Below are 22538 nucleotides of genomic sequence, written 5' to 3'. Positions count from 1 at the left end.
AGACTTCTAAGCAGCCTCCTCTCACTGTTTTGCACAATGATTTCTGGAATAGGAGGTTCAAAAACCCTCCCAATGGACCAGCCCATATTCAGTACAAAATCAATTTACCATGGCTATAGTCTCCTTTGTACTTCTGCATCAAGCAAGGCTATTTTATTCTCCTTCATTTTTCTGCTCTGGGTTTCTTTGCCATTGTGTCTCTTTGAAGCTCACTGCTATGTAGAGATGTTAAGGGTTCTCCACTATACACGCTTTGCTTTTTTCCACTTCTGAGACAGACTGGACAAATCCTGCACAGTCAACTGAGTGCATTTTTGTATACCCACATTAAGAGTTCATCTATGAAAAGCAAGCTCCCTATATATGCTTCAAATCAAAAATGTAATCACCGAATCACATGTGAAACCTCTGTGTATTATCAGCTTTCTAAAGTGGGGAAGTCTTGCATTCTTTATTCCTCTCCAGGTTACATCACTGAAAATACTTGTTCAGCATTTACTTGTTTGCTTTGAGAAGGAGCTAAAATAAGTTTGAGGAAATGCCCAATTTGGATCTGATTCTCCCAACAATTAGGCTGAGATTCAGGAATCAAAATCAGCATATCTTGCAATATTAAAGAGACTAATGAAGAACTCAGGATGACATTTTCACTGTTCTGTGCCTCCTGTTTTTCTTTAGGGAAATCACATCTATTGCATTAGTGGGGGCCTAATACTCTTTCAGATGACAAACACTGCAATATATTCTCATTAAAATCGTATAAGAGGTTGAGCATGGGTTGAATCCTGTCTTGGCTTGAAAAAAGGGGGCAGTGTGCAATTAAACAAATAAAAGGTGGATGTGATTCAACTTACCCTATCAACATTCTTTTCTGGTTGTGCACTTAAGCTTGCTGTAGTGCAACCAAAAGGGAAAAAAGGCACTGGAAATCTTTAATTAAGTGAAAGATGCACTATTGAGACCAAAGGAAAGCTTTGAGATTACTTTAATTAGCCAGGGCCAGTTTTGAGCAAGCCAGAGAGACTGGGAAAGTTTCGCAAGGCAGCGTAAGAACAGAGATGCTGCCTGAGCCTAAGCTGCATGGGGACCGAAAATGAAACCAGACTTTCCCTTCTGCTCTTCCCCATTTTAAAGAACAGCTTTTCAGCTTCAAGAATATGGGCAAAACAAATTCTAAGTCCTCAGCTTAAGAAAAAAGGAGTCTTTGCACTTTCTCTATTCAATTCAGCATACATATCTGAATTTCTGTTTGTTTCCCAGATCTAGAGAAAGAATCCAGAATCCTGTTCCTAGACAGCAGGGTTTGGACGCATACTGTGGTAGCACACTGAACACTGAGCTGCACTCCGATGGGCATTTCTGCTTACAATTAAATGGCAATCCTCTCCCCATTGAGCCTGAACCCCAGGGTTAGGGTGAAAGACGACAGGTGGCTGCAAAAAAACAGGCAGAAAGAACAGAAGGGATCGGTGAGATGACTGATACTTGCAGTCAGGGAGCGCACATGGTGCACAAGCAAGTGTGGTGCAACCTTTCCAGGAAAGTTTTTGGCAATGCACCTAGATTTTGACCTTTAGCCTCTCTGGCTTCTATGAGGTTTGGTGCTCACAATCACGAGCTGTCAGAAAATGTTACTTCTGATAAACCATTGATAACCAAGAATCAGTAGAACTTTTCAGATGCTACCAGGCTGGGCTGGAAGAGGAAGTCAGCAATGAAAAGCACCCCCATGCTTCGTAAAACAGATTTCAGTATCTTTTTTAATTGTTCCATAGCTACATTGTGCATTTCATACCTGCTTTCCTCCGCCAGGTGCCTAATGCTCTTGATAAGCTAATTACAGCCTTCTGCTTATTTCATGTCAAGCTTAACTCCCCAGTCTGAACCTAGCCTGCAGTTCTGGCATGTTTTTTCCTTAATCTAAGACCATCTGTGCTCCATCAGCAAGGAACACTTAAATACTGAGAAAGTGAAGAACCAACAGTGCTGAATTCCCTGTACACTTCCCCCAACTCCTCTTCCCAGCAATTCCAATTAGGTGTGAAGCCAACATCCATCCAGTCCTAAATACACTGGAAGGCTCTGAGCAGGCTACAGTTATCTACGGCCTTACCTCTGTGAGATGCAGCAACACTTCCAGTGGTCAGGGGGGAAATGACAAGGCCGACAGGACCCAAATCTCCACTTTTCTTTACATCTAGATCAAAGGCTTTACGTTCCAAATGCCATCACATCACCAGCAGCACATGCAGTGGTTGTGTTCAGCACCTGATCAATACAAAATCGAACGCTTCTCTCGGAGAAGCACTAGCAGCCAGTCTGGATAAAAGTAATGCGGTTGATTTATCAAGAATCAGTGCTCAAGCCTCTCTTTTATCGCTGCAGAATGGAAATGCTCCACAGTCGAAATGGAAACTGGACTGCCGGGTTAGGGAAGATGGCTGTCTGCCCCTCTCCTTTCCCACCAGCAAAAATTCGGGTGTACCTAACGCCTTCCAGGCCCGGCTGGAAGCGCTTCCCGCCTGCTGCTGCTCTAAGTGGCCAGAGCCCCACTGCTGCGCGTAGCATCAATCCACCTAGCTTCCTCCTAAGGCTGGGGAACAGATGCCTTCAGACTCCCTGCTTGGTCTGTCACAGTTTGCCTTGCTTTTGCCTCCTCTTCTCCAACACCAGACGTCAGCACCTGATGCCGTAGTGAGCTCTGCCAAGCTTCAGCTCAACCAGGAATTTATTTGCTCCTTCTCCTGCAAAGGAGACTCTGATGCAGTGTCTTTTATTCCTTCCTCCCAGCTCCTCTGTTCTGCTCTCCAGTTTGCACGCTCCTGCCAACACGGGATTTATTTTCCAATTTTCTTCACTTCGAGTCCTGCCCTTGCATTCCCTCCGCCACCTGTCTCTTCCCTTACCTCCCTTCCACCACGTTTGTGTCTGACCTCCACCAAGGTCAAGCTTTCTACAAATGAGTTTTGAGAATACGGCTTATAATTAAGATAGGGGAATACAAAATGATTCTCCAACAGGCTTAACGCAGTGTACTTCTTTGTGCTTGTTCTGTCAGACTCCTTTTTGGTGGTTTTCAATGCTTTTACATTTATCTTGTCTTTAAAGAAAAGAAAAAAAGAAAGGAAAAAAAAAAGCCTTGTTCTTAAATCCTCGGTAACTGATTTCATAGCAAAAGCTGCTAAATTTGTAACAATTATATTAGCCACATACATTTTTTCTCCTGTCACTGTGTTTACCACTAGTATATTTATGAACCATTGATCATTCCTTTCTGTCCCATGCATCAAAATCCTCTCCCCTTAGGCAACTGCAGTTTGTCTCTTAACACTCCCAGGCTAACTTCAGAACTTTTTTGTCATGCCTAATAAAGCTTAAATCACTTCTCTTTGGGCACCCTTGCAGCCTATCCAAACGGCTGCAGCCCTGTTATTCCTTTTTATTTTACTTCCAAGGAAATAAAACACTCTCAAAAACTCAAGCCATGCTTTGCCTCCTGTCTGAAATAGTCCATGCTACCTAGGCTCTCCTTGTAGAGAATGGACAGAAATACAAAATATTTCTACACATCTCTTTCCACTGACTCCCCGTGCTTGGTCTCCCCAGTCTCAGAAGAGCATAACTTGGTCCTGTTACCAATAAAAGCATATCAGACGGATATAACCACGGTGTGGTAACTTTTAGATGAAAGAAGTGTTTTAGTGACAGTAGAATATCTGTAAGGTACTGTTCCTCTAGACCGTTGAAGCTGTGGTGGCACCCAGCAACCCGTTTACAACCCCACAGCCAGATTTCCTTGCCCTCCTTCACAGGTACAGCCTGGGGAAGGCAGGTAAAACCTTCGAGGCCAAAGCTCTCCGAGGCTTTCAAAGGATGGAGGGAAGCTGTGCCTGCCATGCTGGGACAGGATCGATGTCCTGAGGGACTGATGAGCGAACTGTTCCCGTCTCAGCTCTGGGTTGATGGTAACAGCTGTGCAGGCCATGTTAGTGACTGCTGAATAGCTCCCGGCTCCAATAATCCCCTTCCTATTAGTCATTCAGAACCATTACGTTTAAAAGAAGCTGTAAAACACACATTGGCTAAACTGTTACTAACAGAGAAACTAGGATTATTTATCCAGGGGAAAAATGCATGCACTGACATGAAATGTATTTACTACAAAATAATTCATTTCTTTTTTTCTAAGAGCTCAACGGCTGGTTTTAAGGGAAACATATGAGGTCATCCATGGGTCCTTTTAGAGAGGTGCAAATCAATAAATGGTGATTTTTTAATGCTCTCATTATAAATGACTGGATGCTATCAGGGTCAAACTTAATCCTGTGCAGAGAGCCAGCGCAAGGGACATGAATCATTTAAATCTCTCTTAAGCTCTGCTTTGAGTATAAAATGTAGATATTTCCCTGTATCTCAGTCTTTAAAAAAAGATGCTTTTTTGCAGTAATTGGCCCAGATACTCCATTGTTGGCGTTATAAGATGCAGTGCCTTGTATTACCAACAACTTCTCTCCCTTCTGACTTTGCAGCAGATGCAATGGGGTGCCAGGACCTCTCCCCAGCTCGCCGAGCTCCTCCGCTGGGCTCCAGCCATCGTCTGCTCAGCACCTCCGCAGAGCTCAGCTCGCTGAACTGGGGAGAGGCCGCGGGAGGCATCGCCTCCCCTCCCGAGGGCACAAGTGGGAGCTGGCTGGGCGAGCCCTGGGTTGGCATGTGAAGCTCAGCACGTCACTGCTGCCACATCCACTGCTCCTAGGCGGAGGTGCTGCATTCAACCTGTCCTCTCTTACAGCTTAAATTAACAAGCCCATCCTAATTGGGGCAGTAGAGTTGCTTTCTCTGCCTTGTGGCAAGCCAGGATTCCCAGCTAGAGAATAAAACTCTTCCATATCTAAGAACACCCCACATCCCTAAAATAATAAAGTAGTAAATAATAATAGATAATAATATAAATAATATTTATATTATTTATACGTTAATATTTTCGTATTAAACTCAGTTTATATAAATGATGATTTAGTTAAGGTGCAGCCTCTAACAAGAGGCTGCTTTGGCTGCCAGGAGGTCCCGCAGAGCTGGCTTGTTGGCAGCAGCAGCGGATGGAGGCGTGGGCAGGGCAGGGGACGGGGCACCAGCACACGCAGGTCTCCGAGAGCCTCCTGGGGCATTGAAGTGAGAAGCTGCCCACAGAGAAAACAAGAGCAAATGGAAGAGCAGAAATATATTTGGCAAAGATACAGAAGCAACACTGGTGTCAAGAAAGGAGAAGTCCATGAGATTTCTTTTTCTCATTTTCCTTTTTTTTTTCTTCTCTGTATAAGGATGTTTAATGGTCCTGACTGTAAGTTGCAAGGAATAAGAACATTAGTCTTCATTTCTTATACATAAAATGCCTGACAAGGTTTTATCAAATAAAGAGCCCAATATGCCACTGTTATCAGTAAGTGACTTCAGCAGCTAATTAAATTCTCAGTTTCTGAATCCTGCTCATAATATTTGCTGACAAAGACCAATACCCCTGTAGTAATTTTGGCATTTAAGTGAGGTGAGGCAGGGAAGGAGGTAATGACAACTGACAAATTCTCCGGGAAAGCAGGCTGACAATCCACAGCTGACAGTCCTCCTGCACGCCTCACCTGCCCCTGTGAGCCTAACAGGCTCGTTCCCCTCTGGACGTAAATCGTCTCCCTCACCTTCACTGACTCCGAGCAAGCTGCCCTGCTCAGTGCCAAGCATGAATGCAAACAACTATGGCTCCTGAACCTTTTATACATGCTATGCAACCCTATATATGTATGTATGATCCTCATGTGTATGTGTACATACATACATGTATGTGTAAATATATATGTAAACATATATATGAGAACTTCCCAATGCCTAAATACTTGTTTTAAAGGGCAATTGTATTGATTACAACTAAGCAGTGCACTCTGAGACAGTTTAGCAAATCTATTAATGCACATATTGAAATTATTCTCACTCAGTGGAGCATGCAGCGTGTTCTTAACTTTGACAGTTCTCAAAAGAAAATAGGCATTTATTTAAAGCTAAACATGGGCTTAAAAGCTTTGCTAGATATAAATGGACTCCTGAGTTGGGTTCTTTCAGACAGAGAGGATGTTGTGTTCAGAAATCACTCACCACCATGTAGTGTGACAAGAGATTTGCTTCCCCTGCTCTCTGCATTTCAGCTGATGAGTAACATCAGGACAAAACTGGTTCCCAGTGGCTCATGCCAGAGCCTTTTAAAGACCACAGTTCCCTGCAGTCCTCACTCAGTTGGAGAAGTGCATCCTTGGAGAATGAAGTGTGGCCTCCAGACGTGGCCACCCCCTGTTTGACATGCCTGGTTTTCTTCTGCCATCTCCCACTCTGGGTAGAAATTCTCTCTTAAATAAATCCTGCGAAGGGAAAACTGTACCTGAAAGCTACAGTCTAGCTCTTGATCTGTCATTTTAAGGAGGGGTGTATTCAGGGAATAGATTTGATTTGGGAACCTGAAACCATCAGAATAAAAAGCTGAATTTGCCAGAAAGTTTGTTCAGCCAATATAAGCTTTATTATGGAATAGCTTTAAACCTCTAGGCTGAGAGTGAGAGGTTTGAGGTGCAGCTTCGGAAGGTGATTTATGAATAGATTTATATGTTAATCTGTTAATAAAAAATGTAGCATACTGATAAAATATGTGACAATCATAACTCAGCTATGAGCCACATATTAAAGACTGCATCTGCTCTTGTAGAGGTTTTGATTATGTTTTTAAATGAGGGAACTGCACTGGCCTAAAAATAAAGAAAGAAATGTTTTATCTAGGAATATGCACCACATAATTCAAAGAAGTATCTGGGAATCTGCAAGAAACAAATAATAAACTGCTTTTAAGAAAATGACTTCTGGGAAATGCAGCTTATTTCAAAACATCTCAAAATGGAGCTCCTGTCAGGTGGCTTCGTGTTACACAAAGCTAGGCAAAGTGTTCTCACTCTTTCCCAAAATGACTTCCCAAACTGGATTTTAAATTGGACGATAATCTTGACACTACAACTAGATTGAACAGATAAATACCTTCAGCAAACTTGGGCCTGCTATTGAGCATGTGTAGGTTCGTGCTGTCATGTCGATACATGGTTTCCTCTAGATTTTTAAAAGGATATTTTGAAAAAAATGAATGGCTCTGACCCAAGGATGTGCTTGCAAGTAAATGTGAAATACCACACGTTCACCTGTTTTTACTGACAAAACTCGCACCGCTCTATGAAGAAGTGCTACATCCCCGTCTCACAAGGGAGCAAACAGCACACAGATGCGCTGGGCACGTGAAGTTTCCCTCACCACCAGCGGGCCGAGCCTGCAAGCCCCACGTCATCTGGGGATGTGAGGCACTGGAACAGGTTGCCCGGAGGAGCTGTGGATCCCGTCTGTGGAGGTGAGGTTGGACGGGGCCTTGGGCAACCCGAAGTGGTAGGTGGCAGCCCTGCCCAGAGCAGGGGCGGGGGAACCAGACGATCCTTGAGGTCCCTTCCAACCCGAGCCATTCCACAGTTCTCTGACAAGTTAATGCTTGGTTTGTTGGATTCAAAGTGTAAAACACAAAAGCTGTTCTATTTGCTGCTACGTGGCATATTTAGGACCGAGGGGCAAGTTTTATTATTATTAACTACACGTTGTTGACAGGCACTGTCGGCTTACCAGTGACTGTGCCACGGAGACAGAGAGCCCTCCAGGGACTGGCAGGGAGGGAAGTGTAACTCGAGGAGCAGCTGCTCGGTTTTGGGAGCCTCCCCTCCGTAGCAGAGATGTTTCTGCTTCTTAGAGCAAGGGCAGAAAAACCGGAGTAAAACAGTCTCTACCGGAAATGCACTGGATACAGAGCTGCAGTTCATCTGCTACAGGGCCATATGGAAACACTTCGTTCCTATTTTAGGTTTGAAGAAAAACACCCATTGCAAAACCCCATGATATCAACAGAAAGAAATTGATTTCAGCAAGCTTCACATCAAGCTTTCAGAGCTACTGCTGCTCAGACACATTGCTAACTTCCAGCTCGGGTTTAAGCCTTATACTTTCAGCAGTCCTGAAAATTCATAAAGTTTAGCCCCGGTGACTGCATAACATGCTCAGAAGAGCTCACAGGGATGTACGTGCTGCCAGTTTATCAATTTGGAGTTGATGTGTTTTTTAGCATCCCGGTGTTTTGTAGTTAGGAAACTGGAGATCTAGCTGCTGACAGCTCTGCTGGTACTGGGCACTGCGTAACCCCACAGGCAAGCATCCCAAATTCCGACTATCCGAGAAGTACAATGCTGTCTTCTGAACTTAGTTCTCACTCAAGAGGACAAAAAATGATATTGCTTATTAAAACATGTTTTAATCTCAAAATTTCAGCGTGAATTAAAAAGTGCAATAGCATGTCTTCCAAATAGTTTTCCAACAGGTACACTCTTTTTTATTCTTCCATATTCTGTTAAAATATGGTTTATTTTTAAGAAAGGGACTGAATACTCCTAAAGTATTTTAAATGCTATTAAGCTGATATAACTGGTGAGTAAACAAACAACAAAGAGCTGGTTAGAAACTGTTTCACAAAACATCTTCCATTAAAAGAAATAATTGGAATCAAAACATTTTATGAAATCCTAACAGCTTCTATTAAACTTATTAGAAGAAAGTCTGGAAGGGCCTCTTGGGTCCAGAGGGCAAATTTTGGTCACAGGGAAAGGGAATGGGAAAGGGAACGGGAAAGGGAAGATGCCCCAAACAAACCAAGTTAATCACTTGAGATGAGAAAAACGCACATTTAAATCCTCTCTCTAGTCACTTCAGAAAAAAACCTGACCCAGAATATTTTCATCCCAAGCAACCACGTGTCTACCTCCTTTTCTTTTAGATTTTACAAAGATGTCAAAAAGTCTTATTTTCATCACAGTGCAAAATATCTTGGCATCTCGAAAAGGTTTTGGAGATGGAAAAATCATTTCCCACTCATTTCTATTGAGAAATTTAAATTCCAGGTAAAATCAGGGTGAACAGGGGGTAGGCACCGTACTGGGACTTATGAAATGCCTGCCAAGTAGCCTGCTTTTAATGCACACCAGAGAGTAGCATTCCTTGCTAAGAAGACCTAATCAGCACCGTGCATTTTTTAAAATTTGCTCAAAGGCTTATGTTTTTAAAATGACCCTTCCACCTACTCCATTAATTACAAACTCCAGTATAAAACAGACTTTTCTATGGCCTCACTGTGAAAGCTGCAGATTAGGAGCTAACCTTGTTTCAGGCCCATGCATAAATTAAACAGCATGTGCTCCAAGCGCACATCATTTTAAAAACGTGTTCTATGAAATGTCTAGTATTTAGAGCTTATAATGCATACAAAAGGGGAGTTTAAAGATGGAGATGAAACGTTACATGGATTTTGTATAAAAGAGATGCTAAAAGATTAACAGCAGTATCCATTTTAAAACTATGTTACTTTTACCGCTGCAAGAATTTCAATGCTATATGCCAAAGTTTCCAAAATTAACAGGTGCTTTTGGATACCCCACCTGGGGCATGTCAAGATGCTGATTTTCAGAAATTCACTAACAATGTGCCTCAATTTTGGCAAGAAAGGCCAAGGCAAACAAAATCACAAGCGATCCCCAAAATACCTTGGCCCCAATTTCCTTCTGGATGTTGACATTCAGCCAAACTTTTTTTCTCACAAGAAAAAATCACCACCACCAAAGTTTTTCTTGCAAATAACACTCAAGTGGTGAAAGGTTTTTCTCAGGTCCCAAATGGAACTGCTGAAACACATTTCAGAAACAAAGAGAGGGAAAAAAAGCCCAGAGAACTGTTCTACCAGGAAACGAGCTTGTTCTGCTCGCCAGTTCTCACGTAAAAGCTCGGTGCCACAGTTCTTGGAGTAACAACCTCAGAAGAACCAACAGAAAAAATCCAAGTCAAGAGCAAGCTTTGGAACACAGCAGAAAAGCAGGGATAAAAGCATCTAGTTCAGGAGAAGAAACCCAAAACAAAGAGTTGGGAGCTAAGAAAGATAAGGAAGCTACCCCGTTATGAAAGTATAACGTAGTCCAGAAGCTGACACATTCTAAAATCTTCCTCTCCTCCCCTGAAATCACAACTGCTCTACTGGGTAATGCTATCTTTTTACATGGGTCTTATGCAGTACCTTGCCCGCATAATGCTAAATATTGCCTTTTAGTCTGCCGCAGTTCAAAGACAGTAACTTCCTACCCCAGCCCTGTGGAATGGCTGCATGGCGCTCCACAAGGTTCTCTTCTGGGGAGATCACAAAACCAAATTTATACTCATGGCAGTCCAGCTCGGATTCAGAAGTAATACCAGAACTTTAGCTTCTGGAACTAAAGACTCCTGAAACATATTTTCAGGAGTGATGGTTTCACAAAAAGATCCTTGAAGTCGATGGAGAACTCTTGCTCTTTTTAATAGCACTGGGCTTAAATGAAAGCCACCCACAGTCATTCAACAGGTAGAAGGAAAAAGCAGCCTTTGAAAGTCTGAGAGCTCTCTAAAATCAGTGAGTAACGACATAGTTAACACTGCTCTTGTGATATGCAATAGACATAAAGGGGATTATAATCCCGAAAAAGGAGAATTTATACCCATTGAAAAGCATTGAATAAAGTAATGTTATGATGAAAAACTTTATGACCTGCTCAATGGCAGGAAATACTCATTTTCTTGTTAAAGAAAAGATAACCGTCACGGAAAACATGCATTAGGCAGAGCAGGCTAGTAAATCTCCCCATTACAGAACGAGAGCCCGAAGTACTGAATGTGCTGTGCAAGCAAGTGGTGGCACCAGGGCATTGCTTCAGCGAGGGGCGGTTGCCACCCTTGCTGAAAAGCTGATTAGGCATCTTCTCCTTCACAGGAGCCCCCTGGCCTCCTCTCCTTTCCATGACTGCTGTGGGGCTGAAATGTGCCCTTGGCTTTTCCCCAGGGACGGTACAGCCAAGGGATACAGCAGATTGCACGAGAGCTCTCAGTGAAAACCAGCTTTAAACTTCGCCCAGCGCTGCTGTAGAGAGGTGTATTCCTCCTGCTTCCAGGCTCTGCCCACAGCCAGCACACCCTGCTGCCTCCAAAAACTGTTCTCCTCATGCTTCTGCCTTCACCTCACGGTAGTACAAACAGGGAGCAGATATCTGCCAACACAATCCTGCACCTTGAGGTAGATTCAGCACCACTGGCAACCTGAAGAGTAAGTCCCATGAGCAGAAATAAATCAGACCACGGTTTCAAGGAGAAAAACTACCCCCAGATCAGGTCTGACGAGATCCACACCGTATTTTAGCTACAAAGAGGAGATACAGAACAACCCAAATTAGCACTGCGATTACTTCTTAAACTGCGTTCTCTCTCTCCATAGGTCTAACTGCAAATTCCCTGCATTTCTTGTCTCCTTTTCTGATCTGATCTTTAAAATGATGCACGGCGAGGGGAAGGTGGGAGGGGGTGCCTCTAAGCTGCATCATGTGCTTTATGGAGACAAGCCAAGCAGCTACTTAGGCAACCATTAGGTCGGGAAACAATCGCTTCCATCATTCCCAACACGTGTGTCAACATAATTCCATGCTCTCTTTGTCATGCAAAAAGTCTTGGCAAAGTGACCGGATACACCCAGAAAGCAGGAGCAAACTAAGCTCATTATGTTAACCCGGAGATCCCACAGCATCCTCCAGTGCCATAGAAGGAGACTTCCCATTTTTTTGCCATGTAGGAAAGGAAATTTGCTGCACTGAAAAGGGCCCGAGCCAAGCCTGACTTCAGAAGCGTGTAAGGAAATTCACGACTGGGTTTCGTGGAAAGGGGACCCCTCATCTGATGAGCAAAAGAGGCTGTGTCAGGCAGTGTGATCACAGGCACTGCAGAAGGTATGGCATCTTGCATAACTACAGAGACTTCCCTCTCCTGTGTGCTCGCTGGAATCCTTCCAGTCATGCTAATACAGCTCTGCAAAGGAAAACTCCTGCCAAATGGGAGTATCAGCTTCTCTAACTCTTTATTGTTGTCATTGGTAACTCCGGACTTTGTTTTCCTTTTAAAGGAAGATTCAATGCATTTTACAACCATTAAACATCTTTTCTTCTCTCCATCTATACTTGTACCCCCTACGAACAGCACAAGGCTTGTGCACATGGGAATAGCTGGCAATACTAGCCTCATGGCTTCTTTACATAGCCAGGCAGAGCAAGAAGACCCTTCCTTCCGTCTGAAAAATGCTGAATACATCCTTGGTGCTCTAGCAACTGTAGAACATAGGAAATTTCCCAGAACGTAGGTATTTATTAATTTAAAGATTGGAGTTTCCATCAACCATATTTGCTGCATCTTTCAATTCCAGTTTCAGTGCAGTGGGAGGAAAGTCCTAATACTGCTAGACATTTGCAAACCCCTTCAGACTTCAGCTGCTTTACCTCCACTCTGCCATGGTTAATATATATTTTGCTACCCATTTCGCCTGTTGAATGCTTGCAAGTCCAACCCTGGTTTTAGCAATGCATTCAGCAGAACAGTTTCTCAGCAGTCCATGGTCATGGGGGCCAACATAGACTCAAAATGGGGATGGACAAGAACAGTAAAAGCTTTTCCTACGTGTTGTCAACATCTCCTCTAATGAAGGAGGATTGTTATCAATTGTTTTGTTTAAGCCTGTATCAGTTACACTACATGCTTTGTTCCTTTAAGGTGCCATATTTTTGGCACATCCTGTTACCACCCAAACACTCAAGAATCAAGAACGGAGAGCGCTGTCCAAATGGGCAAGTGTACAAGAGCCTTCCCCCAGCATTATCACAGGAGTGGAAATAAGCACTAGGTTCTGATTTTGTCCTCTCCCTGCTCCACCACTCTGTAAATTTACTCTCTACAGGCTTCTGAAAACATACGTCAAATACTACAGAACATTGTTAGCAAGTCAAATAAAACAAGAGAGTAAAAAGTGAACATACCTGAATGAGAGAAACGTTGTGTAGACTAAGTCTGAAGAGGTAGTTCCTGCATGAGCAAGCAGAAGAAATACAAATTGTTAGGCTATCAAAAGAAGGGAGGGAGAAGTTATAAACACAAGTAATAGTTTTTGGTTATCCATTTCTATGGACAACAAGGGCCTGTTAGAATTTCTCTCCGAAGAATGTAAAAATAGTAATATGTCCCTTGTTCATTTGTCTTAGTAAGCCTTTTAGCAAAGCTCTGAGCAGGTCTGGAGTAAAATACTCCAAACCTCGTAATGGAGGCCCACATTGAAATCCCAACAAAACGGAGTCTGTTTCAAGACCCTCAAAGGGCTTTGGTCGAAGCCCTGTAAGGGCTGTGTTCATGTTTTTTACTGCATACTGAGAAAACTGGGGTTGGATAGAAGTCAGCTGGAGCAAAGCTGCCTCCTGCAGTATGCCCCCCCAGGCCTATCCTTGCAGATGGACTTTGTGGAAAAGGAGGAGGAGAGGACAGATACTTCTCAGCAGAATCTCTCTGCACAGAAAACCAGCAGGGAAATCAAGGCAGTGACTGCAGATACTCCCAGTCCTCCTGTCATCACATCTCCAAAGGCAAAGCAAGGGAATTCCTGACAGAAGTCACTGCAGCATGAGATACAACACATCAGCTGAGCTCCTGCAGCCCTCCCTCCGCATGTTCATATCCCAACACAAATAGGGAGGAAGACATATTTGCATAAGCATCTATGGAAGAGTCTTAGTTAACAGGTTTTATCTCACATTTTTGCTTGCTAAGACAATGCAGTTACCAGCAATCAGCTGACATGTATTAAGCCATATGGACTTGATTGTGTGCTTGAGGCTTTTGGCCATACCTAGCTTCATATTTTTGCATCCCATCTGTCATCTTCATCGGTGTGAAGAGCTGTGATCCTTTTCCAACATCCCTGTCACCACAACCTCCCAGAGAAGACATATTTATATTATACCAGGTGAACAATGTTTTTGTGGTGGCTCTGTTTAAGCAGCAGAAAGTGCAGCTTTGGTGGTAGAGCTTCACCCACCCTATAAGTGCTAGTCTACAGACATTCCCCTACCTACCAAAAACGCAAGTGCAAGTCCTACGTCAGTGAGGTCAAGAAGTCAATGGAAAGCTCTTATAGTGATGAAAAGGTCCTAAGGACTCTTTTGAAGAGCGTTGATTTGAGTCTGTAGTCAGCAGCAGCTCACTCTGCCCAAGCAAAGAAAGTTACTCAAACTTCCACACATGAGAAATTCATATGGGGTCACAATGACCACTAAGAGGCTTGAGCAATTTTTCCTTTTTCTGTTATCTCCCACTTGAATATCATGGAAGTCATAATCATAGAGTTGTCTGTATATTTTGCCCCAGTTCTATAAATAAATCAAAGGATCTCAACCACTGCAGACTGTCAATAAAGATGGGTGGGGACAAGGATGATGAGGGACCTTGAAAATCAAACTCTTGGTACCAGATCTTCAGCCAATGTAGCTCTGATTTGCACCACCTCTGTCCTATTCTATACTGGGACTGCTTACCCAGGGAAGAATGAGTCCCATTAGCAATATCTGAACAAAATGTATCAGTAATTATTATACCTCCTGTAAGTATGCAGAGAAATACACAAAACCTCCATCTTCTGTCCTAGTCCTATCACCTGAGATCCAGCAGCTCTTACATATTCTGAAACCTTACTCTGTCTCTAAGGACTGCACACTTTCCCAGGTAATTTGTTATTAACTCTCTGGCATCAGCTACAGACTTAAATATTATGCCCTGCAGATGCATGCAGCTGACCAGAGGCACTAAGCCTACATACAGCTAAAATCTCAAAATGGAGGAAAATTCTCCTCCAGTGACTGATCTGCCTAGAAGCACATGCTGCTCTCACCAAAATACTAATGCAATTCCAGGACATGAGATATCATGGAATAAGCCTTCTCCTGCAGAAATTAAGCATGTCACTGGCCTCCAGTGTTACAACACCCTAAGGAGAAAGTTCTCATAACCAGGGATTTGAAGTTGCTATCCTGTTGTTAAGCATGCTATTTAAATGCATTGATTTTGGAAGTCATACAGCAGATTCCAGCTCCTTGTTTCAGTCTTGTAAAAAGCTGGACAGTTTGACTGAGTAATAAATTTTAATATTAGTTTTTTTCCCCAGTAGTACTGCACAGCAAATTCAACCAAAATATATTTAATGGAAAAGATGTAGCTAAAGGACACGGTTTTCCTTGCACCCAGCCAAAACAGATGCAGACAGGAATTAGTGTCCATTTAAATAAAGCCAGTTTCTGTCCTCTCGGTGACTGCTGCGCAGCACCTGAGCAAAGCATTAGTGGTGAGATCACTCGGGTGGCTGACACCTAAAGCAGGCAGAAACACAGTATTAATGTGAGAAGCACGACGATCTTGAAAAGCTTCCCACTAACCTCACCTCTCTAAACCTGACCTTGTAGCTTTCTTACAGCAAGGAGGGTTTCCCTTCATTTTTCATCAGCTTGTTTTACCTGGTGGCTGCACAGCCACTGGCAGTTTCTTTTTGTTTGTTTGATCCTTCTCACGTCTCATCAGCAGCAATATGAACGCCCTTAGGCAGACTAGGCTACCAGAGACACCAGCCGACCTGCCCGGCTAGAACCGGCTAATCCGTAATTAATAACACCTTCTTCTAACCATACTTGTTCTGTACAACTATACGAGGAGAGAAAAGCCGAGGGGAAAGATCTGCTGAATAAGACAGTGCCATTGTTATGAATTGCATTCTAAATGCAATTTCGGGCCAAGAATGAACAAGGTCTCTGAATGACAGGCATGGTTTATTGTACCTAGAATTGCCCCATTTGTGTCTTTTTTCTGTTCGTATTTGAAGTTATGTCTGTTTAATACCTTGCTGAACTATAATTTAAAGCAGCTGGAAGAGCAGGATTAAGAAATATATGAGAACACCGAGATCTCTGCATGAATAGATGAGGTGCTCTCTTGGTCTTTTTTTTCCCCCACTTTATCTTGTAAATGTTGGCTAATTCCTTTCTCTCTTAAATTAAGCCCCTCTGGACTACACCAGAAGAGCAATTGCTTGGTGCAACCAGCTATTCTAATAACCTCCTTCGCCCATACAGGAAGCTGGTGCGCAAACCTGGAGGGATAGGACAACCCTCTTACTCTCTGTTCTGAAAGGTCACGCACCTTCACTCCACAGTTTTACAACGAAAGCTCTCTTTCATCCCAGAGTCAGCTGCATTTCAGCCATCTCCAGAACAAAAGGCTAAACTCTTCTAAGTATTCTGGGATAAACGCTATTATATACATTGTAAGGTGCCTCACATTGCTAATTGTTATTGCTACTAACTTTGTTGCTCACAACTACTAACCTTATTACTCATAACATCTGTGCACTTCTGAAGATGTCCATGTTAATCAGTGATAGCCTGAAGTCTCAGCCAAGACCATGGTGTTGCTGCCTTAGACACAGAGTGGGATGGTGGTGGCTCCTCTGGAGGCTGATTCCCAGCAGAAGCCTACAGCACCAAGCGGAGAGTGGCTCCTCTCACTGGCCCCTCTGACTGCAGGGGAGTGTGTTAGCCCCCAGCTCAGGTATATGATGTTAGCTGGTGTAAAGACCCTCCTAATCTATCCAACCTAAACTTGAAAAATTTGCCATCTGAACACATGCAGAAGAGTGAAAAAGAGACATAATTCTCATTTAAATTTAAAGCACAGAGTAAGCAACCCAGCCAACATCACAGAGCATATCTGCAGCTCAAACAGGAGCTCATCTCCTGGTCCCATACTCTGTGCCCTGCTTGAGAGAATAACTTACCCCCAAAAGTGGGGCACAGCATTTAAGCCTGTGCTGAAGTGCCATTTAAACTCTTGGAAATTGGCTATAAACTGAAGTACTTTATTTCTCAAACAGTGCCCTCTACGCTAGTCTGCCTATGGACAGAGCCAAGCTGCAGTATAAATCCTGTAGAGGAAAGTATTTGTTAATTGGCTTTGTAATTTGTATTTGGCTGCCTTATAAAATGATTAAGCGCTCACTGTGCCTGGTACCACAAAGCATACGTACCAGAACAGCAGGAGAGCAGCTGAGATGTATTTTAAAGGCTGGAAGAATACATCCACTTAAATCCACTTGCCACGACATTCCCAAGTCAAAGCTGCTTAGTCAGTGTTTATTTCTTACAGCCAAGCGCACCTTGGGTGAACTTTGCAACGCGATGCCCATGCACTCGTTCACATGTCGCGTGGCCTTGAAACAATTTGCAGTGAAGGCAAAGTACTTCGTCTACAACACCAGCAAGCAACAGAGCTCCGAGACAAACTAGGCTTTTCCAGTGGGATGCTGCACAACAAGAGTGCTTGAGGAAAAGCTGAAACCCTTCCTTTAAGGAGTTCTGAAATGATGAGGGCTGCAACATGCTTCAGATGCAAGCTACAGATGGACTTGTTTGCAGTGCTGAGCAGAGCCCTCTTTTCAGGCACTGCTTCTGTCTGATGACAAAAAGATGCTTCCTTCTAATTAAAAAAGAGCATGCTTTTCAGTTCAGCTGTGGTAGATCAGGAGGGCCTTCCCCGCAGCTAATGAACAGGTGTAAATGAAAGGTTACTCTAGCTTCAGATTATTATTTGTATTAAAATCAGCAAGGTTTGTTCACGTTTCCCACCGCTGCCCCCCTCCACGTTCACCAAGCAGGTGAGATAACTCCCTGTGCTTCAGAACAACCCCTGCCAGCAACTCTGGAGCCACGAGCTCCCTAATACTGGCCACCACCTGCACCTCTCAGGACCCTGACATGAGCACAAGAGCCCAACAGTACGTTACCTTATCTCAGCTGGTCTGCATCACCTAAATTTATGCCCACCCACTTGCACGTTGCTGCTTTCCAGCACTTAAAGCAGATGTGAGAAGCTTGCCCCTCCCTCCTTACAGCCCAGGCTGTCTCAAGCCCCCCTCTCTTTGCACGCACACAGTTGTCCTGCAAGTGGAAACAAAGCCCACAGAAGCTGACAATGTTCGATCATGCTAAAAAAATGCTTTTAGACAAAGCTAAAGGGGACTGAGTGAAGAGTCACTCTCCTCCTTTGGGGCTATTACTGCACTGAAAGGCACCCAGCACAGCCCAGGTGAGCTACTGGAGATTTCAGGTGTGCTCTGGTGCTCCGGGAAGGGATTCCCCATGATTGGGCTGCAACCAGGTGCCAGGTCTGCAGGAGGGATTCAACTGTCGCAGCGTAGATAATAAGAAAAATAATTAACAGAGCAGGGTCCTTTGGGCAATGCAAAACAAGACCCAGAATTATGCATGTGACAAACCTCGTGCTCCCTCCCGGTACCCCTGGGAGCCGAGTTCTGGGGCTGAACCTCGGGCAGGGAGCCAGCAGCTCCTGTCAGCTCTTCCCATCTTTGCTCCTGGAGGCCTCAGACGTACTTTGCGCTTGCACAGTGCACGACAAACACAGCTTAGTCATGCTTCAGGACTCCCTGCGAGCTGGTTAGTATCATCCCCCCCTTATACTAATGGAGAAAATGAGCCAGAGAAAGGTTAAGTGACCTTCTCCAAAGAACACAGCAAGGCAGCGATAGAATCGAGAGCAGAGCCCAGGGCTCTTGGCTACCAAATCTCACGCTAGATTACCGCCCAGTGCCTCTACGCAGGTCCAGCTGTGGCTGAACTTTTCAGATGGTTATCCACACCTCTGAAACAGCCAGCCATCCCAAGAAACCCTGCCCCTGCAGGAGGATCTGGCCTTTGCTCTCAGAAGGAGTTAATTAAGTGCCTGCCCCAGTGTGACCTGACGATCCCTTTGCAAATGCTGCTTGAGGGATTCATTTGAGGGACCTTGCATACACCTGCTGGGGAAAAGGTGGTGAGCCAGCATCTCTCGCAGGCTGGATCCCTATTCACCAGTAATTTTGTTTCTATTGAAGAAAAACTTGTCCGGTCTATCATTCTTTCTTAAAAATCAATAGATGTTCAACAGAGAACCATACTAAATGGCACGCGATAATATGATGCAGTTGCTGTATGAGCAATTGCTTTCCCCAAAGCAACATTTCTCCGTGATAAATCTAGCCGGAGCTAGAGGAGCATCCTCTTACAAGAGGCTCCTTATGCAAGCAGCATATCATTCTGATTAAGCAGCTTCCAAATTAAGCTAGGGTCACAGCTACCGTGTCTGCGTTGCCACTGTGTTTGCACACGAGGCCCATTTCGTACTTCTCAGTAGAAACAAGGATGAAAATCAAATCCCCCAAATTCCAGTCGGTGGAGGAGAGCTACCACCAGCTGTAGCAGCACCGGGTGCATGACGCAGACGTGTGCAGTCTCAATGCTGTGCCAGCTCTTGGAGGAGCCAGAAGAGGCAGATGCGTGCGGCCGCAGACCATGCAGGACAACAGGATGGCCGTGGCACACTTGACCAACACCGATCCTCAGAAATCTGGGCTGTTGCTGCTGCTGGGGGGATCGCAGGAAGGGTTCAGCCCTTGAGCTGCAGCCGTGTCCCCCCTCACACGGCTCGCGGGGGCAGCAAGCCGGGCTCGGCTGTCCCTGGCCCTCCTCTGCCCCGTGGTGGGAGAGGGAGAGGCACAGCCTTGCCCCGTGGGGTCCCGCTCCGTGGGGCAGCACGTTGTCGTGTGCTCCCAGGCACCTTGAACCAGCTCTGGTCTGGAGGGGAGCAGCGTTCGCATGCTTTGGAGAACTGGGAAGGGGATTTTATTGAATATTGTTTGAACATATTTTGTAAAAGGCAGGCTGATTTCCATAAATGTTTTTGTTACTTTTCTCTCTGTTTCAATAAATGAGTGTCTTCAAAACCCTCGAGATGGAACCCGAGCCAAATTTACAAAACTGGTGTGTGGGTTTGTTCCTGTTTTCCTGGAAGCGTGAGTCCATCTCTCAGACCATCACGTATTATCCCACACGCCACCTCAGCTCTCTCCTGACATGCGCCTGACAGCTCTTCTGTCCCTCTCTCATCCAGCTGGCAGAGTCCCAGATCACTTACAGCACCTCACGGTGGCCCCGAGCTGCATGGGGACCTTTCATCTCCTGTTTGCCCATCACTTCAGTGTGTTTTCCTAAGCCAAACTGTGAAATTCCTCTTCTGAGGCACTGAACATGGTTCAGATGCTCCCTGGCGGCCCCCCACCTGCCTGCTCGGGCTGACAAGCGTGCTCAGCTCTGTCACGCTCTCCTCAAACTCAGGATGAGTTCAACACAACTTAAATGGCAATACCGATCGAGTTGGCTGGTGAGATGAAGTTACTGCCAACCAATCCCTTCTTCTCGCTGTGTTTTTCATACCTTTGCAGTGGCACAGAGCAGCGGGCTTTAGCACCTAAACATCTGGACATAAAGCGATATGCAAGTCGCTGTGGTAAGCCCTGCCATACAAAACTGACGTGTCACCAACTTAACCGGAGCAAAAGTCAGTATTTTCAGTACTGCCTAAGGAAAAGGCTCTGCAGCCCCATCCTCTGATGCTGTAAAACACATTAGGTCCAAACCTCTGAGGCTTTTGCCAAAATATCCTGACCTTGTGTTTGCTCGCACCCCGCGCTCTCAAATGCAATCTTTAAACTGAATTATTTTCAGCGTATTACTAAAGCAAGAGAGTCTCTTGTGGGTGGCTGCTTTTGTGATAGGGTACCACCAATTCTCATTTTATCTGCAATATGAGATACTTTGTGTGTCAGGCCTGCGACGGGATGCTTCCCGCCAGCCTGCACTGCACCAGGATTGCCTTTCGTGGCTGTGGCTGTGTGGAACCAGGTTATTCGCAGGACCAATTGTTTGCTCTGCTGACAAAGACGACAGACCCAAGAGGCTGCTGTCACCTCTCCTCCAGGTACGACGCCAGGAACAAAGCCGTCTCCTTGTTCTCTTGCAGCTGCAACTTCTCCTGTGCATTGGCCAGGCCCAGCAACCTGGCAGCGCTGCAGTGTGGCATTTTATCTGATGGATTTATTTTGAGTAAATTAAAGTTCATGTTGTGTTCTCAAGCAAATGTACAAGTTTTAACTAAGAAAAAAACTTACACTTTGAACAAAATTTGAACTAGGCTCCAAAGTTCCCAGAATCCCATAAGCTATGAAAATTATCCTTTCATTCTTGCCTGTCCACACCTTTTCCCTCCTTCCCAAGGGGTAAGCCAGGGACAGCACAGATTTGGGGTATGGCAAATTCAGACAGCCTGCAGACCAGCAGAGGAAAGCAAATTCCATAGGTAAGAAAGAGCCACACACCCCAGTGGGGCTTCACCCCTCCACACTTACACAAGAGCTGAACTGACCTCCTCTGGCACGATATCAGAGAGGAAAATCTCCCTCTGAACTATCCCAGGCTCAACCAGAGAGGTTAAAACCCGCACTTTAAATCACATTTTTATTCTCTGCACAAAGACACTGTGCACCCCCAATTATGGATTTAACTAGCTGTAATGTCTAATCACAGGTTTCTCACCTTCGCTGTATTCTTTCTCATGCAGGTCAGGCAATTTCTTCAAAAGACATCAATGGTCCTTTGAAAGTATCTGTTAATTTCACAGACTGATTTCCCCTTTTTTTTTCTCACACCACCATGTTACCTGCCTCCCTTCACCCCCTGATACAAGGATGCAACTTTAACTTTGTCTGATAGGAAGAATCAGAGTGAGAAAGGATGGCATTTGGTTTTTTTTGGTTTCTTCATAGCAGCCCTCTCAGCTACCCTCCTACAATCTGGATATAATCAAAAACATTATCATGCTCTTTGCTTGCTCACGTCCTCATTAATACCTCAACTGGCAAGGTAATTTCTCAGCCAAACGTGACTTGTTGGGGGGTAAAGCTGACGTAAGACAGCGTGATACTAATGGGAGCCATCAGAACATGGCAGGAGCTCATCTCCGTCATATTGTCTCAGAAAAGCTATTGAGTCAAATTCTGCAGTCAGTGGAGAATGGCACTTCATTCCTGGATGTAACAGGACACACCTGTGGTCTGTTGAACCTTTGGCCATGCCTATGTGATTGTGCCCAATGTTAACTTGTTTGCATGATATTCTCTCCACGCTATATGAGACTGGACTTCTCCAGCTGTGCTGAAGATCTCCTGGAGCATTTTTGTAAGACTTACGTCTTCTTCGGAGATGCAAGGCTGAGGGCAAGTGCCAGGTACTTGCTACTGCCAGGTAGAAACACAACAGTAAATGGTCCAAATCCAAACTCTGGCACAAATTTTCTGTAAATCCATCAGAAAACTTTGGCTACGTCCACACTAGCTAAGCAGAACAGCGCAGAGACCTCTGCGGTTGTGCAGACTTCGGTCGAAGAGCAGCCTGCACTCCCTCTCAGATCTACTATAAACTCACGTGTCTCAATATCACAGTGTTTTTCACAGGGCAGGCTTGCTCTTAATCCCTCTGGGCCTTGGATTCCCACCTACGGTGTGAAATTATTAGTGCTTTTCCACCTCACAGAAGCCCTGATTGTTTGGCAGTAGGAAGTGTTGTTGATAAAGTTTAGCCCAACGCTGACGCTCCAGAACTGCAGACCCACTC

General features: G+C 44.6%; 1 protein-coding gene across 8 annotated transcripts in view; it reads right to left on the bottom strand.

Moving 5' to 3' along the window:
- SEMA5B (semaphorin 5B) overlaps positions 1-22538 on the bottom strand; it is a 270791-nt gene that overhangs the window by 94528 nt on the left and 153725 nt on the right. For 7 of the 8 annotated variants that reach the window (XR_013954042.1, XM_080601339.1, XM_080601337.1 and 4 more), the window contains one exon: positions 12984-13029. Coding sequence is in view for 7 of the 8 variants with exons in the window: in XM_080601339.1 (XP_080457465.1) it covers positions 12984-13029 (46 nt within the window). In the remaining variant the exon portion in view is untranslated. Of the gene's footprint in view, positions 1-12983; positions 13030-13843; positions 16306-22538 lie in introns of those variants that run through there. The other variant, XM_080601338.1, reaches the window with a different exon arrangement.

This window comes from Anser brachyrhynchus (assembly GCF_964034855.1).
Source record: "Anser brachyrhynchus genome assembly, chromosome: 7".
In the NCBI taxonomy this organism is placed as follows: Eukaryota; Metazoa; Chordata; class Aves; order Anseriformes; family Anatidae; genus Anser; species Anser brachyrhynchus.
This window is presented reverse-complemented; position numbering and strand designations above follow the sequence as displayed.